The sequence below is a fragment of the Oncorhynchus tshawytscha genome, linkage group LG11 (genome assembly GCF_018296145.1).
Source record: "Oncorhynchus tshawytscha isolate Ot180627B linkage group LG11, Otsh_v2.0, whole genome shotgun sequence".
Lineage (NCBI taxonomy): Eukaryota > Metazoa > Chordata > Actinopteri > Salmoniformes > Salmonidae > Oncorhynchus > Oncorhynchus tshawytscha.
In genome coordinates this window covers 12,968,772-12,995,804 of record NC_056439.1, presented here as the reverse complement: position 1 = coordinate 12,995,804, position 27,033 = coordinate 12,968,772, and the positions used below count along the sequence as shown (strand labels likewise).

Here is a 27,033-nt window from a genome sequence, read left to right as displayed (position 1 = left end):
TCTGTTTCACAATATGTAACAATAAGTAACTGTCCAATTAAAATCTAATATTTGTATTTTTTTATTCTGTTGAATTGACTCTTACCCAAATAACATTGTTAACTTTTATTAAGTCATATATAATATCAATATAGTCCACCACCAAATGCATATTTCAAAGTATATGTGCACCCAAGGAAAGAAAGCTAAGAGCTATTGAATTGTCTCTCTCTCTCTTTCTACAGGTCTGTAAGATGGAAGGACACACCCCTGTCAAGCTAAGGCAGCGGTGAAGAGCAGGCTGCTGCTGAAGCTGCACCAACTGCTGGAAAATACTCAAATCAAGGTTTTGAATGGATGCAGGACATATAGTGCCATCGGAAAGTATTCAGCCCCCTTGACTTTTTCCAAATTTTGTTAGGTTACAGCCTTATTCTACAATGTATTAAATCGTTTTTTCCCTCATCAATCTACACACAAGACCCCATAATGGCAAAGCAAAAACATGTTTTAGAATTTTTGCTAATTCATTAAAAAAATAAGAAATATAACATTTACATAAGTATTCAGACCCGTTACTCAGTACTTTGTTGAAGTGCCTTTGACAGCGATTACAGCCTTAAGTCTTCTTGGGTATGACGCTACAAGTTTGGCACACCTGTATTTGGGGAGTTTCTCCCATTCTTCTCTGCAGATCCTCTCAAGCTCTGTCAGGGTGGATTGGGAGCGTAGCTGCACAGCTATTCTCAGGTCTCTCCAGAGATGTTAGATTGGGCTCAAGTTCGGGCTCTGGCTGGGCCACTCAAGAACATACAGAGACTTGTCCCGAAGCCACTCTTGCGTTGTCTTGGCTGTTTGTTTCGGGTCATTCCAAATCATGTCCAATCAATTTAATTTACCACAGGTGGACTTACAGACCAGTGGGCCCAGCAGGAGAGGGTCTGAAAGAGGGGGCGGGGAGAGATGACGAGGAAGATCTACTGCTCAGTGCTCACCACCAGAGATATCCAGGATCCTCATGAGAAAGTGTAGAAAGAGAAAGCTGAGATGTAGGTAAGAGCTTTAGGATGCAGAAGATCTTAGGTGCGTCTCCAAGCAGACCAAGGCTGAGAACGCAAGGGCAGAGACGGAGAAAGCTACCCTCCAGGAAATTATTCACACACTTAAAGAAGATGAACAAGGATATAAACGGTGAAGCCAAGTTAATGCAATGCACAATCTGTCAGGACCTAGTACAGATCACTTGACTGAAATGATAAATACTTGCCCACTCCCCCTTGAGGACACATAATTGCATATACCTGTAGCATACAAATAGCCACTTGTATTGATGAACAGGAGTGGTTATGAATGGGATCATGAATGGTCACTTCTGGTGTTTCTTCCAATTTTGGGGATGCAGTCAGAAAACCAGTCTGTCATTATCCATCTCACCAGCACTAACGGGAAAAAAACATCATTTCCCATGAATCCTCAAAGACAGAGGGGGGAACGTACTGTTGCAACGCAAGCTCGAGCAGCCAATTCCTGTCCAGTGGCCATATTGAAATCTCAAGTCTATCAGGACTCTAAAGGTACTGGGTTGGCTGTCTAACTGGAAGTCTTTAAAATATCGTATTTTTATAACAGAGGGATTTGAGCCAGACATTCCACCTGAGACTCTGCCTGTACTGAACGGCAAGTTGTCTCTGACTTTTGTGGGAAAATGAGTCCAACCGATGCTAAACGAGGAGCTAAACGCAGGAAGAACAAGCGGGGCGGTGGCAGCAGTAGCACTGTCTGCAGTACCAGTGGCAAGGCCGGGGTTTCATCCACGGCCCTGAGTCCTCAAGCCACGGCAACACCCGTGTCTACCATGGGCTTTCTGACACCAGGGAGCTCTGGAAATGGGAACATGGTCTCTATAACAGGCCTGAACGGAGAGGTGAGAATATACAGTCGACGTATTCAACACTAACGTTAGAGATCGCGTTTACACATAATCGAAACATTTGAGGCCTGACATTCTTCAGTAACGTTAGCTTAGCCACTGAGGTAGCTAGTTAGTTAACGTTAACTCGGGAAATGGCAACCTGACGTTGACAACAGCCAACACGTTCGTTTAGCTGGCTAACCACGTTAGTAAACTTTCCAGATAAGGTAACGTGTTAGTTATAACGTTAGCTACTTGCTCAACTTGAACATAAACTAGCCTGGCTGACGTTTCTAGCCATCTTGTTCTAGCTACTCGACAACCACAATGTTGACAGCCCGAAAATAGCATAATTTGCTTACTCCACAGTCGTTATCTTATTAGCTAACTGTTCGCGACGTTGTGTGAGTGGATGTTTGTTACTTGCTAGATGGATAACTTAGTTTACACGCTAGATAGTTAGCTAACGTTAGCTATGACCAAGCTGACCATCGACACTGCATTGTGTCCTTAAACTGAATTGTCTCTTGTAACTGACTAGCAACTAGTTACAGAATGCAGCTAGCTAACAATTTCGCATCAATTTGTACAGCCAGTTGGCCTTCCATTTCTTGTCTGATGTTTTCATATTCACAATTTTAGCAGGAGTAGTGGCTCACCAGACTAACGTTACAGGAAGTCTCAGTCGAGTCTTGTCAGTGTCTTCGGATTTGCCTGCTAAGTAACAGTAGGCCTATAGTTTGTTTACTCGAACCAATTATTTCATAGGTAGGTCATTAGTAGTTAGGTCGTCTGCTGCGTTTACAGACACAAGAATAACGTGTAAGACAACTGCAAGACTACTGTCACACAGCCAAGCCAGCCAAATAACTTCCACAACCACGATCCTGCAATGTACCAATGGCATAGCTAACATAACAACATTACATGCTTTACTGTGAAATGGCATATTGAGTGTCTTGTTTTACTCTAGGTTTCTTACCTCTCCATATATTGTAGCTATGCCTTGTAGGTCTCTCTATATCACAACAGTAGCCAGAGAAACAACATCCACTAATCACCAAAGACTAGGCCTATCATGTGTACTACTGGCTACTACTAGGTTTACCATCTTTAGGGCTGAAGGACTTTCTCATATGATGAGCCAATATTCTCAAACAAGTCCATAATGCAGACTTGTTAATAACTTGTTTGCGACGTTGTCTGTCTAAGCAAATCCAAAGGAAAGTCTGATTTGAGCTAAATGCAACGTATTGCACTCACTCATTCAAAGATTGAGTTTCATTAGAATAACTAGCCTATATGCCAGTCATTCTCTCCATCATATACATTCGGTAGGCCCCATCTCTTGCAGGACCAGTTATTGGTCAAATGATTAATCTTGTTGGTTGTGTACTCAAGGAAAGAGAACGTCAGCTGCCAAGAGATGCTGGCTAGTGTACTTACTTTACATGGCATCTGCTACCTGTCTTGGGAAGATTTGGGGTCAGTCCCATTCAAGACAAACAAAGCAGCTAGGCCAGGCTACTTATTGTGGAAGGAATTTGCATAGATCTGCTCAGCATTTACACTAGTCAGGACTATTATTTTCATCTAAGAAGTAATAATTTTCCTCATAACCTTTTGTTTACCTCATCAATGTGTTTTGATTAATTCTTCAGATGTTTACACAATCTTTGCATAGTGCATACATACACTGCATTTGATCTATCAACTCCAAATCAAGACTACACTCCGCATATGTAAAGATCAGCTGTTGAAGACAGAAACAGCAGGTGAACTTGCTGGCCTTGTCAATATACTGCTGCGCTGAGCATTAATATGAAACGTAATATCAGCATATGTTCCTTGCAATATCGCCAGGACACATCAACTGCTTTGTGTTTTATTTGTAATTCAAATAACATAATTCGGAGACAAACCTTAATTGTGTGTGGCCAAGTAGCCCCCAGCCAGGTAGCCTTGTAATTGACGCTTGGCATCGGTGCTAATGAGAGGGGTGACTCCGGAGGTGTTGGTTCATGTCGGGCCCTTTGTGTCCTCCAGGTCCCTATGAACGGTAACGTTACACCACAATTTTCGGAGGGGCCGGTGAATTCCGACTTCTCTGGAGTCCTTCAGGTAATACATCACTCACTGTCTCTGCAGCTACTCCTGTTAGGCCTACGGTAACATAGATCAGCATCAGTTTATCTGCTGTGAGTATCACTGTCTGTGTGAACTGAAAAGCCCCGGGGTGGCGTTCAGTAGGCACAAAATGTATGAAAAAAATGGAAATAGCCCATCCTAAACTTTAGGACCAATAACTCTACCATTCAGTTTCCAATTAAACATTTGTTCTACCTGTTTGTGCTTACTGCTTGTGACATTGTCTTAATTAACTTTAGAACCTGCCTGTGTAGGCTTCATATTGGAGGACTAGTTAGTAGCTACTGGTTACTGCCACTACAGTAGTGCTACACACTCGTCTAACTGACATCCACTCCGTCTCCAACCACCAGACCCCGTTCACATTTGGCCTGAGTCAGAGGGCCCCATACTCCACTACCGGTGACCGCTGCCTCCTGTGCCGGAGTGAGCGCAAGCCAGACAGCACCCTCCATCCTGACACGGGGCTCCCCGGGGCAGGGCAGAATGGTATGGCACAGTCCCCCAGCGCACTGCATCTGCCCCTGTGGGTGTGCTCCGACTGCCGGCGCACGGTAGAGAAGGAGGACCGCCACTCCTCCCTGGAGCAGTCGCTGGTGGTGAGTCACCACGGGCTGGTGGAGGGGTGTGGGTGGAGGGAGGGAGAAGTAGGGTGGTAAAAAGGTGATGCTGGACCAATGAACTGAATGACAAAGGCTGTTTAAATGGATATTTGTGTGCATAGCCAAGTGGATAGCCAAGCGCCAGATAGATGCAGGCAGGCATTGGTGTAACATCATAACATAAACATTTTGTCTAGGCCTTTCAAAGTGTGTTGCATTATGGGGATGAACATTTTCTGACTTGCACCTCCAGGTCGACTGCAGGAACTTTCCCAAAACCATGTGATCAAAGGTCATGCAGTTTTTTTTTAATGAATTCGCCTTCAATTCGCTGCAGTTGATTCTCACCAACTCCACCATGCAGCCATCACCTGCATTGTGGGAGGCACTATTTGTCAACCGATCATTAGGGTGTTTTTGGTTGACCCGTGCGAACGTGACCAACTACATGACTGAAATTTGAACCAGCTTTACTGCTATTCTACAGAAACAGGAGATACAAACGAAAGTGATATTTGAGAACTCTAATCAATACATTTTACACACGTTATGTTTTCATGTTGTGAGTGTGATATGGGGGTATAGACATTTTTATAAAGATAAACTTTTATTAACAATAGCGGACAGTTCCATGTTGATCTGAGCCTTGCTATCGCAGATACCTTCCCCGACTTTACTCGCTGACTTTCGTCTACTGTCGGCTTTGTTAGCGTTACTGCTCAAACACATCCATAGAGTCGGCGCAGAAGCGTGGTGGCGACAGGCATACTAAAGGTAGAGCACAACAAGGAATAAATAGGTAAGGAGACAGGGGGCTTGCAGCCGACTGACTAATCTACAAATTACCTTGCCATAAATTACTACTCATTATTATTTGTAGATTAGTCAGTCAACATTTACCCAAATGCATGACAGATTTGATGATGTCGAAAACGACCAAAGAGAGAGAGACACCGACCCGTACCACACACACACACACACACACACAAACACGCAGAGAAAGTGGGAGAAACAGGCAAGCGACAGGTGGAGGTGTAACAAGGAGCAGAAACACCTGAGTCCTGAACAAACGCACACATTGTATAACGTTACAGTTTCCCTCTGTCTGATGACTCAGCATTATAGTCTTTGGCTCCTCCTTTCCTTTCAGCGGGAGATAATGACCTAAGACTGAAAGCCACACCAGTGTTTAGATGTCTCTCTTGCTAATGACTTCATGTTAATGGCTGTTCCGCGTACACTGTCTTGCCTCACTCGCAAGAGCCACTCTGTTGGCGACGTCTAGCGGCTAATTGAATTCTGAAGTTGAGGAGAGCCCGACAATTCCTGGAGTGCCCCTCTGGCCTGGAATGCGCTTATTTTTCTTTCCATCTCTTTTTCTGCTATTTGCTTGATTACGTTCTCTAATTTCCCTCCTGTTCTGGAATTTTGTCTCTAGTCAAGTATAACGAGCATCGACTTCTATGTGCACTTTGCTGCAATGAAATACTTCAGAATACAAACCTAAGGTGACAGTTGGTAAAGTTATGTCACTATTATGGTCACGCTTGGTTGCATTATCACTGCTGTTTTGCACTTTCTGATGCTCTGTAATTTCTCATTCCCCCAGAGCCAAGACTTCCTGTTGCAAATGCCTGTGGGTAATGGAGGCTTGGGCCAAGAGCTGCCTGCCACAGGCGGCAGACTGACCAATGGTGGCACACCCCCAACCCTCCCCACTCTCCCCGTCCCAGACCTCACCACCCCTATGACCGCTGACACCGTGTGCAGTTGTGAGGCCTGCAACGAGAGACGGTGAGCTGGATGGACACATTTGTGGTGGTCACTAGACAACCACACTAGAAAGGACGAAAGTGTCTTATCGTTTTACATATTGAGCTAGCCTAGTATATCAGCTATGTGTTCAGGGAGTTTCAAGAAGCCGCCACCTGTGCTGCCATCCTTTCTAGCATTGTCAGATAATGACTAATCTAGTCCACCAGCCGGCTCTCTCTCTGTCGAACAGTGTGGAGTGGACGACCAATCCGCTGGTTTTATTGGCTGATCTCTGTCCATCAGCATCTTGTTTTCTTATTCTTTCAAATACTTTAACTCACTTGATTGATTACATGTTTGCTAAAACTCTAATAGGTCACCTAATTTCAGTTTGTGACAAAATAAGCTAAACTTAGCCATAAGCTAAACTTGTCATTTTTCAGGACTCTTGTCTTTCAAAGATAATTAGTAAATATCTTTCACAGATCGTAATTGTAAACGGGTTAAACACTGTTTCCCATGCTTGTTCAATGAACCATAAACAATTAATGAACATGCACCTGTGGTAGGTAATTCAAGTCACAGTTATGAAAACTTAGGACACTAAAGAGGCCTTTTTACTGTCTCTGAAAAACACCAAAAGAAAGTTGCCCAGGGTCCCTGCTCATCTGTGTGAACGGGCCTTAGGCATGCTCCAAGGAGGCATGAGGACTGCGGATGTGGCGAGGGCAATAAATTGCAATATCCGTACTGTGAGATGCCTAAGATAGCGCTACAGGGAGACAGGACGGACAGCTGATCGTCCTCACAGTGGCAGACCATGTGTAAACAACACCTGCACAGGATTGGTACATCTGAACATCACAGCTGCGACCAGAAAGGACTGGCAAAAAGTGCTCTTTACTGACAAGTCGCGGTTTTGTCTCACCAGGGATGATGGTCGGATTCAGGTTTATCGTCGACGGAATGAGCGTTACACCGAGGCCTGTACTCTGGACCAGGATTGATATGGAGGTGGAGGGTCCGTCATGGTCTGGGGCAGAGTGTCACAGCATCATTGGACTGAGCTTGGGAAGACAGGGAAGACATCCTCCTCCGTCATGTGGTACCCTTCCTGCAGGCTCATCCTGACATGACCCTTCAGCATGACAATGCCACCAGCCATACTGCTCGTTCTGTGCGTGATGACCTGTTGGATCGGAGGTTGAGGGCTAGGGGCTATTTCCCCCAGAAATGTCTGGGAACTTGCAGGTTCCTTGGTGGAAGAGGGGGGTAACATCTCACAGCAAGAACTGGCAAATCTGGTGGAGTCCATGAGGAGGAGATGCACTGCAGTACTTAGTATCTGGTGTGGCCACCAGCAGCATTGACTTTTGATTTTGACCCCCCCTTTGTTCAAGGACACATTATTCAATTTCTGTTAGTCGCATGTCTGTGGAACTTGTTCAGTTTCTGTTGTTGAATTGTTGTTATTGGTCATGTTCGTTTCATAGAAAGCAGTAAAAAGTCATATGTGCTCAGTACTAGTAAGTTTTTAAGCCGAATAGTTTTCTATGCTGCAGCATAATCTGTTTTCTATTGCGCACATATGATAGACAATTGTTGGTCTGAACATGTCTCTGGAGCCACTGAGACAGAGGAGCATGTATCAATCCTTCACTGCAATTCATTGATTTATTGCGGCCAGCAGTTCAAACAAAATAAATTATTCTCAAATCAGTCAAGTCATTTAAAAAAGAACGACTCGTTCGCAAACTGCAGATAACTACCACATATTACCCTGTTATCTCTTCGGTCACAGTGATCTGGCTCTGCTGTGGTGGTTGTTCGGACCAGAGTATGTGAGCGAAGCTGAAGCAGATGTGGAGTGTGCCCAGTTTGACTGGCGCAAGATTCCCAAAGGCTGGAGCGTCGGCCTTCTCTCCAGCCTTCTCTCCAGCCTTCTCTCTCTTGTATTTCTTTCATCACATTCCCAGTAGGTCAGTAGATAAAAACACACAAGTAGTATTTGGTAGCATTGATTTTAAATTGTTTAACTTGGGTCAAATGTTTCGGGTAGCCTTCCAACAGCTTCCCACAATAAGTTGGGTGAATTTTGGCCCATTCCTCCTGACAGAACTGGTGTAACTGAGTCAGGTTTGTAGGCCGCCTTGCTCGCAAAAGCTTTTTCAGTTCTGCTCACAAATATTCTATAGGATTGAGCTCAGGGCTTTGTGAGGGCCACTCCAATACCGTGACTTGGTTGTCCTTAAGTCATTTTGCCACAACTTTGGAAGTATGCTTGGGGTCATTGTCCATTTGGAAGACCCATTTGTAACTGCCACCTGGCCTAGATAGTGCGACAAAAACAACAGTTACACACAAACAAACGTACAGTCAATAATAGAAAAATCTATGTAGTTTGCAAATGTAGACAAGTAGGGAGGTAGGCAATAAATAGGCCCTAGTTGCGAAAATAATTACAATTTAGCATTAATACTGGAGTGATGGATGTGCCGATGGTGATGTGCAAGTAGAGATACTGGGGTGCAAAAGGGTAAGTAACAATATGGGTATGAGGTAGTCGGGTATGCTATTTACAGATTGGCTGTGTACAAGTACAGTGATCGGTAAGCTGCTCTGACAGCTGATGCTTAAAGGTAGAGAGGGAGACTCCAGCTTCAGAGATTTTTGCAATTCGTTCCAGTCATTGGCAGCAGAGAACTGTAAGGAAAGGCGGCCAAAGGAAGTGTAGGCTTTGGGGATGACCAGTGCAATATACCTGCTGGAGCGTGTGCTACGGGTGGGTGTTGCTAGGGTGACCAGGGAGCTGAGATAAGGTGGGGCTTTACCTAGCAAAGACTTATCGATGGCCTGGAGCCAGTGTGTTTGGTGCCTAATATGTAGTGAGGGCCAGCCAACGAGAGTGTACAGGTCTCAGTGGTGGGTAGTATATGGGGCTTTGGTGACAAAACGGATGGCATTGTGATGGACTACATCCAGTTTGCTGAGTAGAGTGTTGGGGGCTATTTTGTAAATTACATCACCGAAGTCAAGGATCGGTAGGCTAGTAAGTTTTACGAGGGTATGTTTGGCGGCATGAGTGAAGGAGGCTTTGTTGCGAAATAGGATGCCGATTTTAATTTTGGTTTGGAGATGCTTAATATGAGTTTACAGTCTAACCAGACACCTAGGTATTTGTAGTTTTCCACATATTCTAGGTCAGAACCGTCCGGAGTAGTGTTGCTAGTCGGGCGGGAGGGTACGGGCAGCAATCAGTTGAAGAGCATGCATTTAGTTTTACTAGCAGTTAAAATCAATTGGAGCCTACGGAAGAGTGTTGAAGCTCGTTTGGAGGTTTGTTAGCACAGTGTCCAAGGAAGCGCCAGATGTATACAGAATGGTGTTGTCTGCATAGAGGTGGATCAGAGAATCACCAGCAGCAAGAGCGACATCTTTGCTATATACAGAGAAAAGAGTCGGCCCGAGAATTGAACCCTGTGGCACCCCATAAAGACTGCCAGAGGTCCAGACAACAGGCTCTCCGATTTGACACACTGAGCTCTATCAGAGAAGTAGTTGGTGGACCAGGTGAGGCAGTCATTAGAGAAGCCAGGGCTATTGAGTTTGCCATTAAGAATGCAGTGATTGACAGTCAAAAGCTTTGGCCAGGTTGAAGACGGCTGCACAGTATTGTCTTTTTTCAATGGCGGTTATGTTGTTGTTTAAGACCTTGACCGTGGCTGAGGTGCACCTATGACCAGCTCAGAAACCAGATTGCATAGTGGAGAAGGTACGGTGGGATTCGAAATAGTCGGTGATCTGTTTGTTAACTTGGCGTTCGAAGATTTTAGAAAGGCAGAGCAGGATGGATATAGGTCTGTAGCAGTTTGGGTCTAGAGTGTCTCCCTTTTTGAAGAGGGGGATGACCCCGGCAGCGTTCCAATATTTGTGGATCTCAGACGATATGAAAGAGCGGTTGAGTAGGCTAGTAATAGGGATTGCAACAATTTCGGTGGATAATTTTAAAAAGAGAGGGTCCAGATTATCTAGCCCAGCTGATTTGTTGGGATCCAGATTTTGCAGTTCTTTCAGAACATCAGCTGTCTGGATTTGGGTTAAGGAGAAGCGGGTGGAGTTTGGACAAGTTGGTGCAGGGGGTGCTGAGATGTTGTCCGGGGTAGGGGTAGCCAGGTGGAAAGCACGGAAAGCCTTGGAAAAATTATTCTTGAAATTATCGATTATCGTAGATTTGTCCGTACTGACAGTGTTTCCTATCCTCAATGCAGCTGGGAGGAGGTGCTCTTATTCTCCAAGTCCCAAAACCTTTTGGAATTAGTGAAGCAAATTTCTGCTTGAAAAAGCTAGCCTTAGCTTTCCTAACTGACTGAGTATATTGGTTCCTGACTTCCCTGAAAGGTTGCATATCTCTGGGGCTATTCGAAGCTAGTGCAGAACGCCACAGGATGTTTTTGTGCTGGTCAAGGGCAGACCGGTCTGGAGTGAACCAAGGGCTATATTTGTTCTTAGTTCTACGTTTTTTGAATGGGCATGCTTATTTAAGTTGATGAGGAAAGCACTTTTAAAGAATAACCAGGCATCCTCTACTGACGGGATGAGGTCAATATCCTTCCAGGATACCCGGGCCAGGTCGATTAGTAAGGCCTGCTCGCTGAAGTGTTTTAGGGAGCGTTTTACAGTGATTAGGGGTGGTCGTTTGACTGCTGACCCATTACACACGCAGGCAATGAGGCTGTGATCGCTAAAATCCTGGTTGAATACAGTAGAGGTTTATTTAGAGGGAAAGTTGGTCAGGATGATATCTAAGAGGGTGCCCATGGTTACGGATTTAGTGTTGTACCTGGTAGGTTCCTTGATGATTTGTGTGAGATTGAGGGCATTGAGCTTAGATTTGTAGGACGGTCGGGGTGTTAAACATGTCCTAGTTTAGGTCACCTAACAGAAGATAGATGGGGGGCGATCAATTCACATATGGTGGTCAGGGCACAGCTGGGGGCTGAGCGGAGTCTATAACAAGCGGCAACTGATAGACTTGTTTCTGGAAAGGTGAATTTTTAAAAGTGGAAGCTTGAATTGTTTAGGCACAGGCCTGGATAGTAGGACAGAACTCTGCAGGCTATCTCTGCAGTAGATTGCAATTCCGCCCCCTTTGGCAGTTCCATCTTGTCTGAAAAAGTTATAGTTAGGGATGGAAATTTCAGGACTGTGTGCTAAAGCAGTGAATAAAACAATCTTAGGGAGGATGCTTCTTATGTTAACATGCATGAAACCAATGCTTTTACGGTTACATAAGTCAACAAATGAGAGCGCCTGGGGAATGGGAGTGATGCTGGGGGCTGCAGGGCCTGGGTTAACATCTACATCACTAGAGGAACAGAGGAGCAGTAGGATGAGAGTACGGCTAAAGGCTAAAAGATCTGGTCGTCTAGTGCGTTTAGAACAGAGAGTAAAGGGGGCAGGTTTCTGGGCACGGAAAAATAGATTTGAGGCATAACGTACAGACAAGGGTATGGTAGGATGTGAGTACAGTGGAGGTAAGCCTAGGCATTGAGTGACTGAGAGCGGTTTTGTCTCTAGAGGTACCATTTAAGCCAGGTGCGGTCACTTCATGTGTGGTGGGTGGAACATAAGGGCTAGCTAAGGCATATTGAGCAGTGCTGGAGGCTCTACAGTGAAATAAGACAAAAATTACTAAAACAGCAATAGACAAGGCATATTAACATTAGGGAGAGGCATGTGTAACCGAGTGATCATAGGGTCCAGTGAGTAGCTAGGCGAGCTGGAGACGCGGCGATTCAAACACCAGTCCCTCCTGCTGACTCGTTTTACTGTGGATATGAATACATTTGTACCTGTTTCCTCCAACATCTTCACAAGGTCCTTTGCTGTTGTTCTGGGATTGATTTGCACTTTTCGCACCAAAGTATGTTCATCTCAAGGAGACGGAATGCATCTTCTTCCTGAGTGGTATGATGGCTGCGTGGTCTCATGGTGTTTATACTTGCATACTATTGTTTGTACAGATGAACGTGGTACCTTCAGGCGTTTGGAAATTGCTCCCAAGGATGAACCAGCCTTGTGGAGGTCTACATTTTTTTTTTTTCGCCCCATGAATTCAAGCAAAGAGCACTGAGTTTGAAGGTAGGCTTTGAAATACATCCACAGGTACACCTCCAATTGACTCAGAAGCCATGACATCATTTTCTAGAATTTTCCAAGCTTTTTTAAAGGCACAGTCAACAGCAGTGTATGTAAACTTCTGACCCACTGGAGTTGTGATACAGTGAATTATAAGTTAAATAATCTGTCTGTAAACAATACTTGTGTCATGCAGACAGTAGGTGTCCTAACCGACTTGCCATAACTATAGTTTGTTAAAAACCTCTTAGAGCTACTACCCCCCTACTTTTTTCAAGTTCCGCCTGAAGACATACCCAAATCTAACTGCCTGTAGCTCTGGCCCAGAAGCAAGGATATGCATATTATTGGTACCACTTGTGTAAATGTGAATTGAATGTAGGAGAATATAACACAATAGATCTGGTTTAGATAATACAATGAAAAAAAAACATCTGTTTTTTCTTTTTATTGTTGTATCTTTAAAATGAACAAGATTAAACAAACATTCAGATAGGATGATGGGGACAATTTCTGTGAAAAATATAAGAGAGCAACAGTAGCAACAGACATTTATCATGAAGTCACCCAGGTGTCCCACACAAGTAGCCCAAATGTACTCAAGTGGCCAAATTGGTGAAGGTATAAATTTTGAAACAAATAACTATATACAAAATGCCAAAATGGTATTCTAACACCCCCCTTCAAAAAATGAAGAAAAAAATATATACATTTACAAAATAACATGGGTAACTATTTACACACTTTCAATATTTGGAAGACCCTCAGTCCTCTATCAAATCAAATGTATTTATATAGCCCTTCGTACATCAACTGATATCTCAAAGTGCTGTATAGAAACCCAGCCTAAAACCCCAAACAGCAAGCAATGCAGGTGTAGAAGCACGGTGGCTAGGAAAAACTCTCTAGAAAGGCCAAAACCTAGGAAGAAACCTAGAGAGGAACCAGGCTATGAGGGGTGGCTGTGCCGGGTGGAGATTATAACAGAACATGGCCGAGATTTTCAAACATTCATAGCTGACCAGCAGGGTCAAATAATAATAATCACAGTAGATGTAGAGGATGCAACAGGACAGCACCTCGAGTAAATATGAACAGTTTAGGGTTCCATAGCCGCAGGCAGAACAGTTGAGACTGGAACAGCAGCAAGGCCAGGTGGACTGGGGACAGCAAGGAGTCAAATCAAATGTATTTATATAGCCTTTTCGTACATCAGCTGATATCTCAGTGCTGTACAGAAACCCAGCCTAAAACCCCAAACAGCAAGCAATGCAGGTGTAGAAGCAGTCATCATGCCAGGTAGTCCTGACGCATGGTCCTAGGGCTCAGGTCCTCTGAGAGAGAGAATTAAAGAGAGTATACTAAAATTCACACAGGACACCGGATAAGACAGGAGAAGTACTCCAGATATAACTGACCCTAGCCCCCCGACACTTAAGCTACTGCAGCATAAATACTGGAGGCTGAGACAGGAGGGGTCAGGAGACCCTGTGGCCCCATCTGATGATACCCCCGGGCAGGGCCAAACAGGAAGGATATAACATCACCCACTTTGCCAAAGCTCTACACAATATTGTGCTGCTGAGTTATAATAAATATATATATCTATATATTATTATAGACCTGCAAGATCTACTGTCTCTTATATTACAACAGACCAGCTGTATCTACTGTGTCCATTTCACTTTGGCCATTGTTTTGGGCCTGCCCTCCCCTCAACAGCCTCAAATAGGCTATTTCATGTGGGTTGGGGTGGGGCGGCAGACACATTGCATCACTTTTCCTTACATCATTTCATGACATTTTTATATATTGCTTCTAAAATTAAAAAAAATCACAAATAATATTTTAAATTATTAATTTCAAACAAGGGCATTAGCATGAGAAGAACTTACCAGTCCAAAACGGTGACTGTGTTCCTCTTCTGCAGGCACCGTTACGGATTATACACAGTGGCTACGGTGTCCCCTCTGTTAAAAAAATATTCCTCCACTTGGGAATCGCTAAATTAATCGTCCTACAACAATCTCTGTCTCACTTTTCTGATCAATTTCTTCTAAAATTGTGTGTACATCTGTATATCTAGACTTAGATTTATCTTTCCCTGACATGGTCGCCATACTGATGGATATATAAACAGCTGAATCTGCGCGTTTACCAAAACAACGCTGTGCGTAAAATACGTAGCTTCTTCCGGAATAAAACTTCAATAGCGAATGACTCTCTTTACTCCGGAGTTTACGACATGGGTTGGTCTTCCAACACACAACCATTGCATATTGCCGTTTACCTCAGCTCATTTACTATCTACCCAGCTAGATTTCAAGACGATCAGTGGTCATTGGGTTAAAATGCAGTCAATCAACGAAACATTGGTCATTTCATTGGTGCACAGTGATGTCATTACTTGTTGTCTTCAAATCGGTTTCTTTCAGTTAGTACGTCCCGCGAAATGGCCCATCAGGTTTGGTTGTGTTACAAACAAACCAGTTGATTGCAATGAAACCAAACATGACTGGAAAAGTCACGTTCTGTGTGGTTTATTTACCTGGAATGTGTTGTCGAAAATGGAATGAGACGAAGTTCACGACACAAGCGGTTCACAAAATGTTTCGTGTTAGGCTATAAAAACTGATTTTATCAAACATAAGATCATTCATTGTGTAACAATGAGCATTGGGATTGCAAACAGATGAAGATCGTCAAAGGTAAACGATTTATTTTAATACAGTATGTGATTTTGTTACGCCTGTGCTGGTTGAAATAGTTGTTTTTTATTTATTTTATTTATTTATGGAGCTCTATCCTCAGATAATCGCATCGTATTCTTTCGCAGTAAATCCTTTTTCAAATCTGACAATGCAGTTGGATTAGCAACATTATAGTCTTTCGATACATGTGAGACACTTGTATTTTCATGAATGTTTAATATGACTATTTATGTAGCGATCACCGTATGTTGTGGAATTTCAGCCGGCTACCGGGTTCCTTACTCAGAGAGGTTAACAAGAAATGTGTGGCGGTTGAAAAATTAGTTTTAATGACTCCAACCTAAGTGTATGTAAACTTCCGACTTCAAATGTATATGCACAAATTATAAACTAATGGTTTGATACAACGGAGTGTTTAAATGATGAGGGCTTTATGTCCCTACCAGACTACTGTGTTGCACTCACAAATGCTTCACTATATATTTCTTGATAGGCTTGAAATAATTGGAATAACGTAGCCTAAATAATTCATTTTCGTTCTTTCTTAGGCTCCCTGTCTGGCGTGTTTCTATGCTGTTTAATATGACATGTAACATATTTGAAATGATGCTTGCGTCTCACATTAATCTTCATGTTTCTGAAAATAGTTTTCATTCAAATCCATATGGTTTTGTTTTAATGCTTAACAAATTGCTTGGTCCAGGTAGTCACAAAAATAGTTGGTTGTTGGTTAAATTGTGATTTTAAAGAATAGAGTGAATTTTGAGGTTTTTAGATGAGCGGTAGGAAATCGCTCAGCTTTGCTCACATGCTGTGGTTCGGACCTTCTTTTCACATGCTTCGCTGGCTCTGGTGTTCCAGCACCACGCTGCACAGAGTGCAAAACAATTTGCCCCCACTTTCATGTAAAACATTTGGAAATAGTTTTGCACGGCCTTTAACTATGATTTTTGTTGGTAAATGAGATGGTTTCCTGTTCATTGTTCTGCCTGTCAGTCATTGTCTGCCAGTAATCAACCATCGGCTTACGGGGGGAAACGTTTGTTGTTTGATTGGGCTGTTTTTCATGGTAACAGTGATCCTAGGTGCGAACCCTCTTTTGATTGGACACTTATGCGGTAAATGTGCGGAGATTGGTCAAAATTGCGAGCTCACGCATAAATGAGTGGATTCGTTGATTTTTGTGTTGAATTATACAATCACAGAATAGTGGAATCCTGGAGGGACTGGATATCAGCCCTTTAAAAGAGGAACATGGATGCACAGAATCACTAATACTTCTTCATTCATATAGTAAATGAAGTAGGAAATGCTTATTTTTGTTTTCTGTTGCAAAATGTTTAACTGTTGGTTGCCCTAATGAACATGACCCTGGGTCCCTTGTCTAAGAGCACCCAGTGTCCTCTCACTGATGCATCACAATTACCTCTTTGACCTTCACCCCCTCCAGGGAGATTTCGGCCGAGTCAGAGCGCGAGTCCCAGCTGCTGCAGAACCACTGGTCGGAGGTACGCTACCTAGTGCGGTGCATCTACCGCCAGACAGGCACGCCGCTGGCCGACGACCACGACCATCCCCTGGACCGTGACAAGGAGGGCATGAAGGAGCTGGTGGACAGGTAAGAAGACCCAGCTAGAGAAAAGGCAGCATGTCTTCTACCCTCTTTCCCTCAGTCTGCCTTCTTCCTTTCTCCCCTCTTTCTATTCCTTCCATCTTTCCTTCCCTCCTACTTTCCTTTACACTCTCTCATTTCTACCCTCCATCTCTCGCTGCTTCCTACCTCATTCCTTTCTTTCCTTTTGCCCTCCATGCTCGCTCCCATCCCTACCATCCTCTTTTCACTTCCATCTTCAAGGTGATCAGTTATCTGACAAGAGTACCAGAGTAATCATTGAGTGGTTACCTCACTTTCCCTTATTCAATTTTGCCAGATAAGAGATTACCTTCAGAAAATGTTAAGTCATTTCAGAGGCTAAACCTTCCTCTGCTACTACTTGGGGCTAGGTCATTTGTTACGTCATTCCAGGAAAACTAAATCAAACTGAAGTCATTTGAAAGTGTTGGAGATGCATTTGACCCAGGTCTGACCACCATAGATAATCACTTCAAGTATTCGCATATTGTATACTGGGTCTTATGATATCCATCTTTCTCACCTCCTGTTCAGGCTGTGCGAGAAGGACCCGTATCAGCTCTACCAGAGGCTGGAGCAGCAGGCCCGCGAGTACGTCCTAGAAATGAAGGTGCGCCTGCTCAAGCACCTGTCGACCGGCTCTAAGGCTGCGGCAGCCGCCGCCCAGGGCCCCCCGCAGGCCCACCAGTTCATCTCGCTGCTCCTGGAGGAGTACAGCGCCCTCTGCCAGGCTGCGCGCACCATCAGCAGCTTCCTCCTCACCCTGGTGAGTCTTCCGCTGTTAGCAATAGCATCACGTTAGCAATAGCATAGTCTTAGACCAGTGGGCTTTTAAACAGTTTTTTCAGTAACTTTCAGGGTTTTCCTTAGTGTTAACCTTAGTGTTAGCTTGTGCGTTAGCCTTTATCAAATAAAATCTAAGTTTATTTGACACGTGTGCCGAATACAACAGGTTACAGTGAAATGCTTACTTACAGGCTCTAACCAATAGTGCAAGAAATAAAAACAACAGTAAAAAGACAGTGAAAAAACAGAAGCGAGGCTATATACAGTAGCGAGGCTATAAAAAGTAGTGACGCTACATACAGACACTGGTTAGTCAGGCTAATTGAGGTAGTATGTAGATATGGTTAAAGTGACTATGCATATATGATGAACAGAGAGTAGCAGTAGCGTAAAAGAGGGGCTGGCGGGTGGCGGGACACAATGCACATGAATGTATAGTTAAAGTGAATATGCATATATGATAAACAGAAGAGTAGCAGTAGCGTAAAAGAGGGGTTGGGGGGGGCACACAATTCAGATAGTCCGGGTAGCCATTTGATTACCTGTTCAGGAGTCTTATGGCTTGGGGGTAAAAACTGTTGAAGTCTTTTTGTCCTAAACTTGGCACTCCGGTACCGCTTGCCATGCGGTAGTAGAGAGAACAGTCTATGACTGGGGTGGCTGGGGTCTTTGACAATTTTTAGGGTCTTCCTCTGACACCGCCTGTTGTAGAGGTCCTGGATGGCAGGCAGTTTAGCCCCAGTGATGTACTGGGCCGTGCACACTACCCACTGATGTGCCTTGCGTTCGGAGGCCGAGCAATTGCCGTACCAGGCAGGGATGCAACCAGTTAGGATGCTCTCGATGTTGCAGCTGTAGAACCTTTTAAGGTTCTCAGGACCCATGCCAAATCTTTTTAGTTTCCTGAGGGGGAATAGGCTTTGTCGTGCCCTCTTCACGACTGTCTTGGTGTGTTTGGACCGTTCTAGTTTGTTGGAACTTAAAGCTCTCAACCTGCTCCACGTCAGTGGTCTAGGGTTTATGTGATAATGTTGTTGATGTGAGCCATTACCAGCCTTTCAAAGCACTTCATGGCTACGGACGTAGTCATTTAGGCAGGTTGCCTTTGTATTCTTGGGCACAGGGACTATGGTGGTCTTGAAACATGTTGGTATTACAGACTGAATCAGGGACATGTTGAAAATGTCTGAAGACACCTGCCAGTTTGTCAGCACATGCCTGGAGCACACTACCGTTACGGTTGCCTTTGTGTTAGCCATTTTGTTAGCATCGGACTAGCACAGAGGGACAATGCTTGGTGCTGCTCAGTGTCTCTTTAGCGGTTTAGCCTGAATTCTGGTGACAACATGAGTTATACTAGACTTGCCCCCAGTACGTGAAGGCTAATGAGTAACGTTGCCTCAGTAACTCGCACAGGATTAACATGGGCTTTAGAATCTCCACAGAACTCTGGGACAAGCCAAAGACGGTGTCACAGAATGACTCATACTTTTCGGAAGCAGCACAGATGTTTGTCTGAAAGTTGTCACCTTAGATTAGGGACAATAGTCATCAGCCTAGACAGCTGCCGCTGCTGTGGTTCTGGAATACGGGGTAGCAGCCATTTAGCCACCTGACAATGGTGTCGCTCCAGTTAAGTTATACATACATACATACATACACACACAGTGAGGTCCAAATTATTGACACCCTTGATACAGATGATTTAAATACTGAGCTATATTTTATGCTCAAAGAGATTTGGTAAATTATTTTATACTAATAGAATTGCTCAGAGAAAGCGATTTTGTTTACCAAGTAATATAATTTCTTCTCTCAAAGGTAGGGGTCAAAATAATTAATGTTTCAATATTTCACCTTTTGAGGATAACAGCACTGAGCTGAGATGGCCATTGCAAAATGTAGATTTTGTGACCAATTAAGCATTTCTTTGTGGATTTTGATGTGTGCTTGAGCATACAATATAGCACAGTATTTGAATTATTTTATACAGTCATTTTTGCTTATCTTTATCAAGGGTGTCAATTTTGGACCGCACTGTATATTGAAGACTTTTCCGAATTATTTTTAAAAAAAAAGTTAATTAACAGATAGTGAAAGAGGATGATAATGGGGAGAGACAGGGAGGTTGTGTCAAACGGCCAGATACGACCCTATGCGAACACAGTTGACGTGTGCCTGAGGCTGCTTCATTACCGCCAGGCCGCATTAACTTGGTTTCCTTATTCTTTTCTTGTCTGGCTTCCACAGGAGAACGAACACTTACAAAAGTTCCAGGTGACGTGGGAGCTGCACAACAAGCACCTTTTTGAGAACCTGGTGTTCTCTGAGCCCATCCTGCACAGCAGTTTACCTGCACTGGTTGCACAGCTGAGGTAAGACTGAGTCGAATGACAAAACAGCCATTAAGAAGAGGTGTTATTAAAGTGTGTGCTTCTGTGAGAATAACATTTTTTTTAAATTATTATTATAGTCTCCCTATATAATCCCTTTTGTTTTGTTTGTCTTAGTATAGCAACATCATTAAACCTGGTCTATCCTCAAACCTAAATAGGACATTGGTATGATAAACTGGCCTAGCTGTGTTTCCAATGTTTTCTTTAAAAAATTATGCAATGTCTGATTAGGCACGGCACGTCCTCCCTCGACTCGTACAACGAGGACATGTACAGGACCCTGCTGGAGAGCTACCAGCAGCTGGAGCAGGAGATGGCCGCCGTGGCGGCCGAGTGGCAGGAGTGTGAGAAGAGGATTGACGACTACGTCGACGAACAGGTACACACACACAGACCGAGAGAAACACATCAAATACACACACAATATGCCTGTCTCTGCTACTTTCCACGGGCTGTTCCTTGTGTGTGACAATGGAACTTAAGTGTAATTTACATATTGTGATGTCCTGAAGGTTTTTAACAAATGTCTCCTTTGAATGGTTTCTTTTGAATGGTTTTCTTTTGTTTTTTTCTGATGCTTAACAACTAGTTTTCTCTTTCTGGCAGCTGCTTTTTAAGGTGGAGGGCCAGAATCTCACAAATCAACGGACAGAACCACATAAGTCTTTAATTAGCAAAAATGTAAGTGGTTTATCATGCAACTCAATTTCAAGTATTAAGACAGCCAATGCTGATACCTAGAGTAACTATCTTTTCACTCCCTAATCCTTACCCATTTTATGTATGTCATATTATTTATATAGTCCAACAGAGAAAAGGTGAATAGGTGCTCTAAATTATTAAAAAGCCGACACATTTCGACCTCCATCTGTCAAAGCGCATAATTAATGTCTACCTATTTCCAGACTTTGAAAACAAAACAACGGATGCTGAAGGAAGACTGGGAGTTCTTTAAGCAGAGGAGGTTTATAGAAGAACAGGTATGATGAACAAACAGTCTATAGAAATAGTAGATTTGTTTTTTGTGAAACTGGTCGGACAGATTTTGACCGTGTACATTTTTAAATCTGCTGTACGTGAATTTGATTATTTTTCTCTTTGTAGTTAACCAGCAGTAAGAAGTCTTTAGCTGGTGACAGTAACTTTACAGACACGATGAGAATGCTCTCCTCTCGTCTCAGCATTCCAGACTGTCCAAATTGCAATTATCGAAGACGGTGAGTTTAGAGGATTAATTTTGCTTGCGATTTACAGATGGGTGTGTTTGTTTCTTTGTAGCATGTAAAGAATATGAATATATATATATATTTCTTTTTTTACCTATGTGGGTATTGTATGACACAAGTCCAATGAGACATTCAAACTTGTGTGCGAGTGTGTGCGAGTATGTTTTTAATCATCATTTATTAACCCAAAGTAAAACAAACTAATGTTTCAACCAGTACCCAGTGTTATTCAGTGACCTGAAAGGAAATGGGGTATAAAAGTGTTTAGCATCTCATGAACCACATCAATATAATATATCAACCACAAAAACGATGACCTGGAACACCACCACTGGCCACCTGCGACCACCTTTTTTTTAAATTAACAACCATTGCTCCTCTCCCAGATGCACCTGCGACGACTGCAGCCTCTCCCACATCCTGACGTGCGGCATCATGGACTCGCCCATTGCCGAGGATCTCCACATCAAGCTTCCGCTTCAGGCCACGGAGCCCCCACAGCACCAGGACTACCTGGCCGAGGTGCACCCCCCCAGTCTCTCCTCCGGGGGCAGCTCAGCCTCCGCTTCGGCCTCCAGCTCGCCCATCACCATACAGCAGCACTCACGCCTCATCCTGCCAGAAGGGGTTGCCACCACCTTGTAAGTCCACCAGGGGTGGCGTGTTCTTTGTTGTAAAAATATGTATTTATTTATTCAGCAGATTATAGCAAATTTATTTTCAAAACAAGACCTTAGTGTATCATGTAAAGCAATAAAATATCACCGAAAATTATCAACACTTAACGTGGACATTATGCTGATATCGTTCATTACGATAAATAACATATAGGGCCCTACTAGGCGCGACAAGTAGCCTAAAGTTTAGAGCATTGGTCAACCGGAAGGAATCCCTGAGCTGACAAGGTAAAAATCTGTCGTTCTGCCCCTGAGCAAGGCAGTTAACCCACTGTTCTCCAGGTGCTGAAGACATGGATGTCGATCTAAGGCATTGGGTTAAATGTGGAAGATGCATTTCAGTTGAATATATTCATTCGGACAACTGACTAGGTATCCCCCTTTCTCTAGAGAATTATTTAACCTTTATTTAACTAGGCAAGTTATTTCAGAACAAATTCTTATTTACAATGATGGCCTATCCTGGACAAACCCGGACGACGCTGGGCCAATCGCAGCCGGATGTGATGCATCCTGGATTCGAACCTGGGACTGCAGTGCCTTAGACCACTGCGCCACTCAGGAGCCCTTAACCTGTCTAGGACTGGACCCCGCAACAACCAGTGAATGTGCAGGGCGCCAAGTTCAAAACAACAAAAATCTCATAATTAAAATTCCTCAAGCATACAAGTATTTTACACCATTTTGAAGATAAAATTCTCGTTAATCCAGCCACAGTGTCTGATTTCGAAAAGGATTTACAGCGAAAGCACCACAAACGATTGTTAGGTCACCACCAAGCCACAGAAAAACACAGCCATTTTTCCAGCCAAAGAGAGGAGTCACAAAAAGCAGAATGTCTTATTTTGTTAGGGCGTTTGGTAAACAAATCCAAAAGCGCGTTCAGGTCGCGCCGAACGTCGGACGAAAAGTTCAAAAAGTTCCGTTACAGCCCATAGAAACATGCCATCCTAAGTATGAAATCAATCTTTAGGATGTTTTTAAACATGAAACTTAATTAATGTTCCAACCGGACAATTCCTTTCGTAGCTACCTGAGGCTGTGGCACTCTGCCAAACCACTCACTCAAAGATCTCTTATGAGCCCCTCCTTTAGAGTAGAATCCTCAAAACAGGTTCTAAATACTGTTGACATCTAGTGGAAGCTGTAGGAAGTGAAACATAACTAATATCCCACTGTATAATCAATGGGGGCTGAGTTGAAAACCACTTCCCGGTTGGATTTTTTCTCTGGTTTTTGCCTGCCATATGAGTTCTGTTATACTCACAGACATCATTCAAACAGTTTTAGAAACTTCAGTGTTTTCTATCCAAATATACTAATTATATGCATATTCTAGCTTTTATGGCTGAGTAGCAGGCAGCTTAATTTGGGCACGTTTTTCATCCAAGCTACACAATACCAAGCTACACCCTACCCCAAAGAAGTTAAATGTGAAGTATGAAATAAGTTTGCTACTACGGGTAGTTAATGGGACGATTTGATAGCTACAATATTCAAAGTAGGAGTTTTATGGGTAATATTACAATAAATAACTGTTGCACTTTGTTATAAAGTTATTGTTCAATTATCATTATCGTGATTATTCATCCAATTTATCGTGATGTGGATTTTTTTTGTCCAGATTTCCCAGCTCTAGTTCATGCTACCAGCAGGATTTATCCCAATATCTAGTTGATGTTGTTATAATGTATTTATTATGGTTATGGTTACTCTTGTGGTATATGTAGTTATAACTCCTTGTTATCAGGTATGTGCTCTCCAATCATGTAATGTAATTTCCTATAATCATTTTATGTTAACAGGGCCACTCCTGTTTTGATATTCACCGTCATTATTTTCTCTTTCCCTATCTCTCCTTCCTCCTCCTCACAATGGTAGTGATGACGATGAAGTGCCTCCACTGTTGGGCAAGTTTGCGGACATCTACCCCATGGGCAGCTATGAGGACCCAGGGGTGGTGGCCGGCATGAACGGCCTGCACAGCGAGCTCAATGGTGGCGGAGAGAACATGGCGCTCAAAGTTGAGGTGTGTGGGTGGTTGACGGCTCCGGGGTGTAGTTTACCCTAGGTACAGATCTAGGATCAACTTCCCCTCCCCCAATCCTGACCTTAACCATTAGTGGGGGAAATGCAAAACTGGCCCAAGATCAGCATCTGGGGAAACTTCACCATACACTGTGAGTGATGGTGCCCTTGATGCAAGTTTAACACATTTCGCTGCTGAATTTCTCTGTCCAAGTTCCTGGACTGGGACAGATTTGATTGAGGAAATGTTCTTTGACTCTTAGTTATTCCTGCTTCCTTGCTCTCTCCCATCTCTATCCTTCTCACTCTCCTCTCTCCCTCTGTTTTCTCTCATCCTCTGCCTACTTCCTCCCATCTCTCTCTTTCCATTCCCCTCACTATCCCCTCTTACTCTGATTTCTCTCTCCCCCTCCAGTCTCCTGGAGGGAGCAGCAGTAGTTCGTCGGAGGGCGACGAGGAGGAGGCTGACGAGAGCTGCGGGGAGCCTCCGGGCCAGCGGAGGGAGCATTCCCCAGGGAAGAGCAACAGCCCTCCGCCCTACTACCAACAGCAACAGGTACAACCACACTACACAACTAGGGCTCGAGGTAGAATTGGAATCAGGTTAACCTACTGAGAAATGGAATACCTAGAGAAAGATTCTATTCAATTTGAATAGATTCCAATGCATGGGGAACACAGCCTCCACACAGCCGATTGTGTATGTCGCCATCTAGCGTAAAATGCTCACACTGGTGCAAATGAAGTAAAACTCACGGTAGCCATCTTGTTTCTCTCTCGTTCCAGGTGGAACAGCACGCCTGTGAGTGCCACGTGTGCAACCAGGTCCTGTCCTCCTCCCTCCCCCCCCTGGGCCCAGCTCCCCCTCTCTCCCCCCGCCGGATCCACACGCCCCCCTCCGGCCACCACCATCAGTTCTTCACTGAGGGCAACAACCAGACCCCCAACCACTCTGCCCTCCACCTCTACCCCCACATCCACGGCCACCTGCCCCTGCATAACCTCTCCCACCTGCCCCGGCCCCTGCTGCACCCAACACTCTACCCCAGCCCCCACTTTCACACAGCAAGGTGAGTGAACACACACATACCACCAACAAGGGTTAAGGGTAGATGTTCCCCTACTCCCAATACTGACCTTGGGAGTCCGAGGGGGCGGGGTGAATGAAATCTGACCCTGTGTCAGTGGTTAGGGGCAGCTTATATTAACTCCTGAATGCTCAACAGATACAGGCTGTGCACCAATAGTCTTGACAGGCTTCCTTTACTTGTGTCCCTTATCTTACCACTGCTCTGTAAGGGTGTTGATGGGTGAAAACCATTTCAATGCTCTTGAGGGAGAGGAGACAACGAATGGAAGTCATTTATGGGTATTGGGATACAGCCATAGTCACATACAGATATGGCTAGCACAGTTATTGTATAATCAGTTATGGACAATGACCATGAACAAAAAAATGATAATCGTCATCGTATTAGTACATTCATTTTAGGAGAATGGGGGATTAAACTATGTGTAGTTTGCCAAATAGCCGTTTTTAATTTTTACATGAATTGGGTAAAGTTGGTAATCATTTTACGAGAGGTCGGGAGGAGAAGCTGAATTTCCAAAAGTTCCAATCAGTCAAAACCATTTGTTTTTGAGACAGTGGTGTCACCAAAGCTGTGTTATATTCATTAGGTATGTTGTAGCAAATTTTCAAAGATTCATTATAAGCTCAAAACATTACTCAACAAAACGACAATTGAGTAACAGTTGTCATTTGCATGACAATTGTTACCAAAAATTCCATTATTGTCACAGCCCTAGTTAGACACTTTATTGGCTATACTTTGTCTAGAAAAGTGATGGGTATTTACATTATTTAAGTTTAAGGATATGATTTGAGTGGTAACACCTCTCATCCCTCTTAACTGGTAATTTTGGGTGTTTTCACCTTGGGAACTTTTCATTGGTGGAGTTTGTTTTGCATGGCCCGGTGCCCCAGGTGGGTGGAGTTTTTGCATTTTAGACCATTCCATTGGTCCTTAAGTGAAATCTCCACCCAACCAGGGCACCGGGCCATGCAAAATTTGCCCATTAATACATTCCCTTCAGGGGATTTACATCATCACAAGGAAGTGATTCAACTCTGTTATACCTTTTTTTGGTTGGATTTTTCACTGTAATTCCATGGATATGCCACGAGGTCGCACGGTATCAAATGAGCTCATATCTACTAGAGGTCGACCGATTATGATTTTTCAACGCCGATACCGATTATTGGAGGACCAGAAAAAAGCCGATACCGATTGATCGGCAGATTTCTTCTTTATTTGTAATAATGACAAGTACAACAATACTGAATGAACACTTTTATTTTAACTTAATATAATAAATCAATAAAAATCTATTTAGCTTCAAATAAATAATGAAACCTGTTCAATTTGGTTTAAATGATGCAAAAACAAAGTGTTGGAGAAGAAAGTAGAAGTGCAATATGTGCCATGTAAGAAACCTAATGTTTCAGTTCCTTGCTCAGAACATGAGAACATATGAAAGCTGGTGGTTCCTTTTAACATGAGTCTTCAATATTCCCAGGTAAGAAGTTTTAGGTTGTAGTTATTATAGGAATTATAGGACTATTTTTCTCTATACCATTTGTGTTTCATTAACCTTTAACTATTGGATGTTCTCATAGGCACTTTAGTATTGCCAGTGTAACAGTATAGCTTCTGTCCCTCTCCTCGTCCCTACCTGGGCTCGAACCAGGAACACATCGACAACAGCCACCCTAGAAGCAGCGTTACCCATGCAGAGCAAGGGGAACAACCACTCCAAGTCTCAGAGCGAGTGACGTTTGAAACGCTATTAGCGCACACCCCGCTATAACTAGCTAGCCATTTCACATCGGTTACACGAGCCTAATCTCGGGAGTTGATAGGCTTGAAGACATAAACAGCTGCTGGCAAACACACAAAAGTGCTGTTTGATTGAATGCTTACGAGCCTGCTGGTGCCTACCATCGCTCAGTCAGACTGCGCTATCAAATCATAGACTTAG

General features: G+C 43.6%; 1 protein-coding gene across 1 annotated transcript in view; it reads left to right on the top strand.

The window, feature by feature from the left end:
• The first annotated feature begins 1,445 nt into the window (after positions 1–1,445).
• The window catches only part of LOC112234392 (protein FAM193A-like), a 47,284-nt gene continuing 21,696 nt past the window's right edge, over positions 1,446–27,033 (top strand). The window contains 16 exon segments of the mRNA XM_042329790.1: positions 1,446–1,903; positions 3,938–4,012; positions 4,393–4,638; positions 6,251–6,435; positions 16,696–16,863; positions 17,413–17,644; positions 19,915–20,039; positions 20,292–20,439; positions 20,667–20,741; positions 20,966–21,040; positions 21,165–21,277; positions 21,673–21,927; positions 23,845–23,992; positions 24,407–24,547; positions 24,778–25,036; positions 25,039–25,061. Of these exon segments, the coding sequence (XP_042185724.1) occupies positions 1,685–1,903; positions 3,938–4,012; positions 4,393–4,638; positions 6,251–6,435; positions 16,696–16,863; positions 17,413–17,644; positions 19,915–20,039; positions 20,292–20,439; positions 20,667–20,741; positions 20,966–21,040; positions 21,165–21,277; positions 21,673–21,927; positions 23,845–23,992; positions 24,407–24,547; positions 24,778–25,036; positions 25,039–25,061 (2,487 nt within the window). The 5' untranslated portion in view covers positions 1,446–1,684.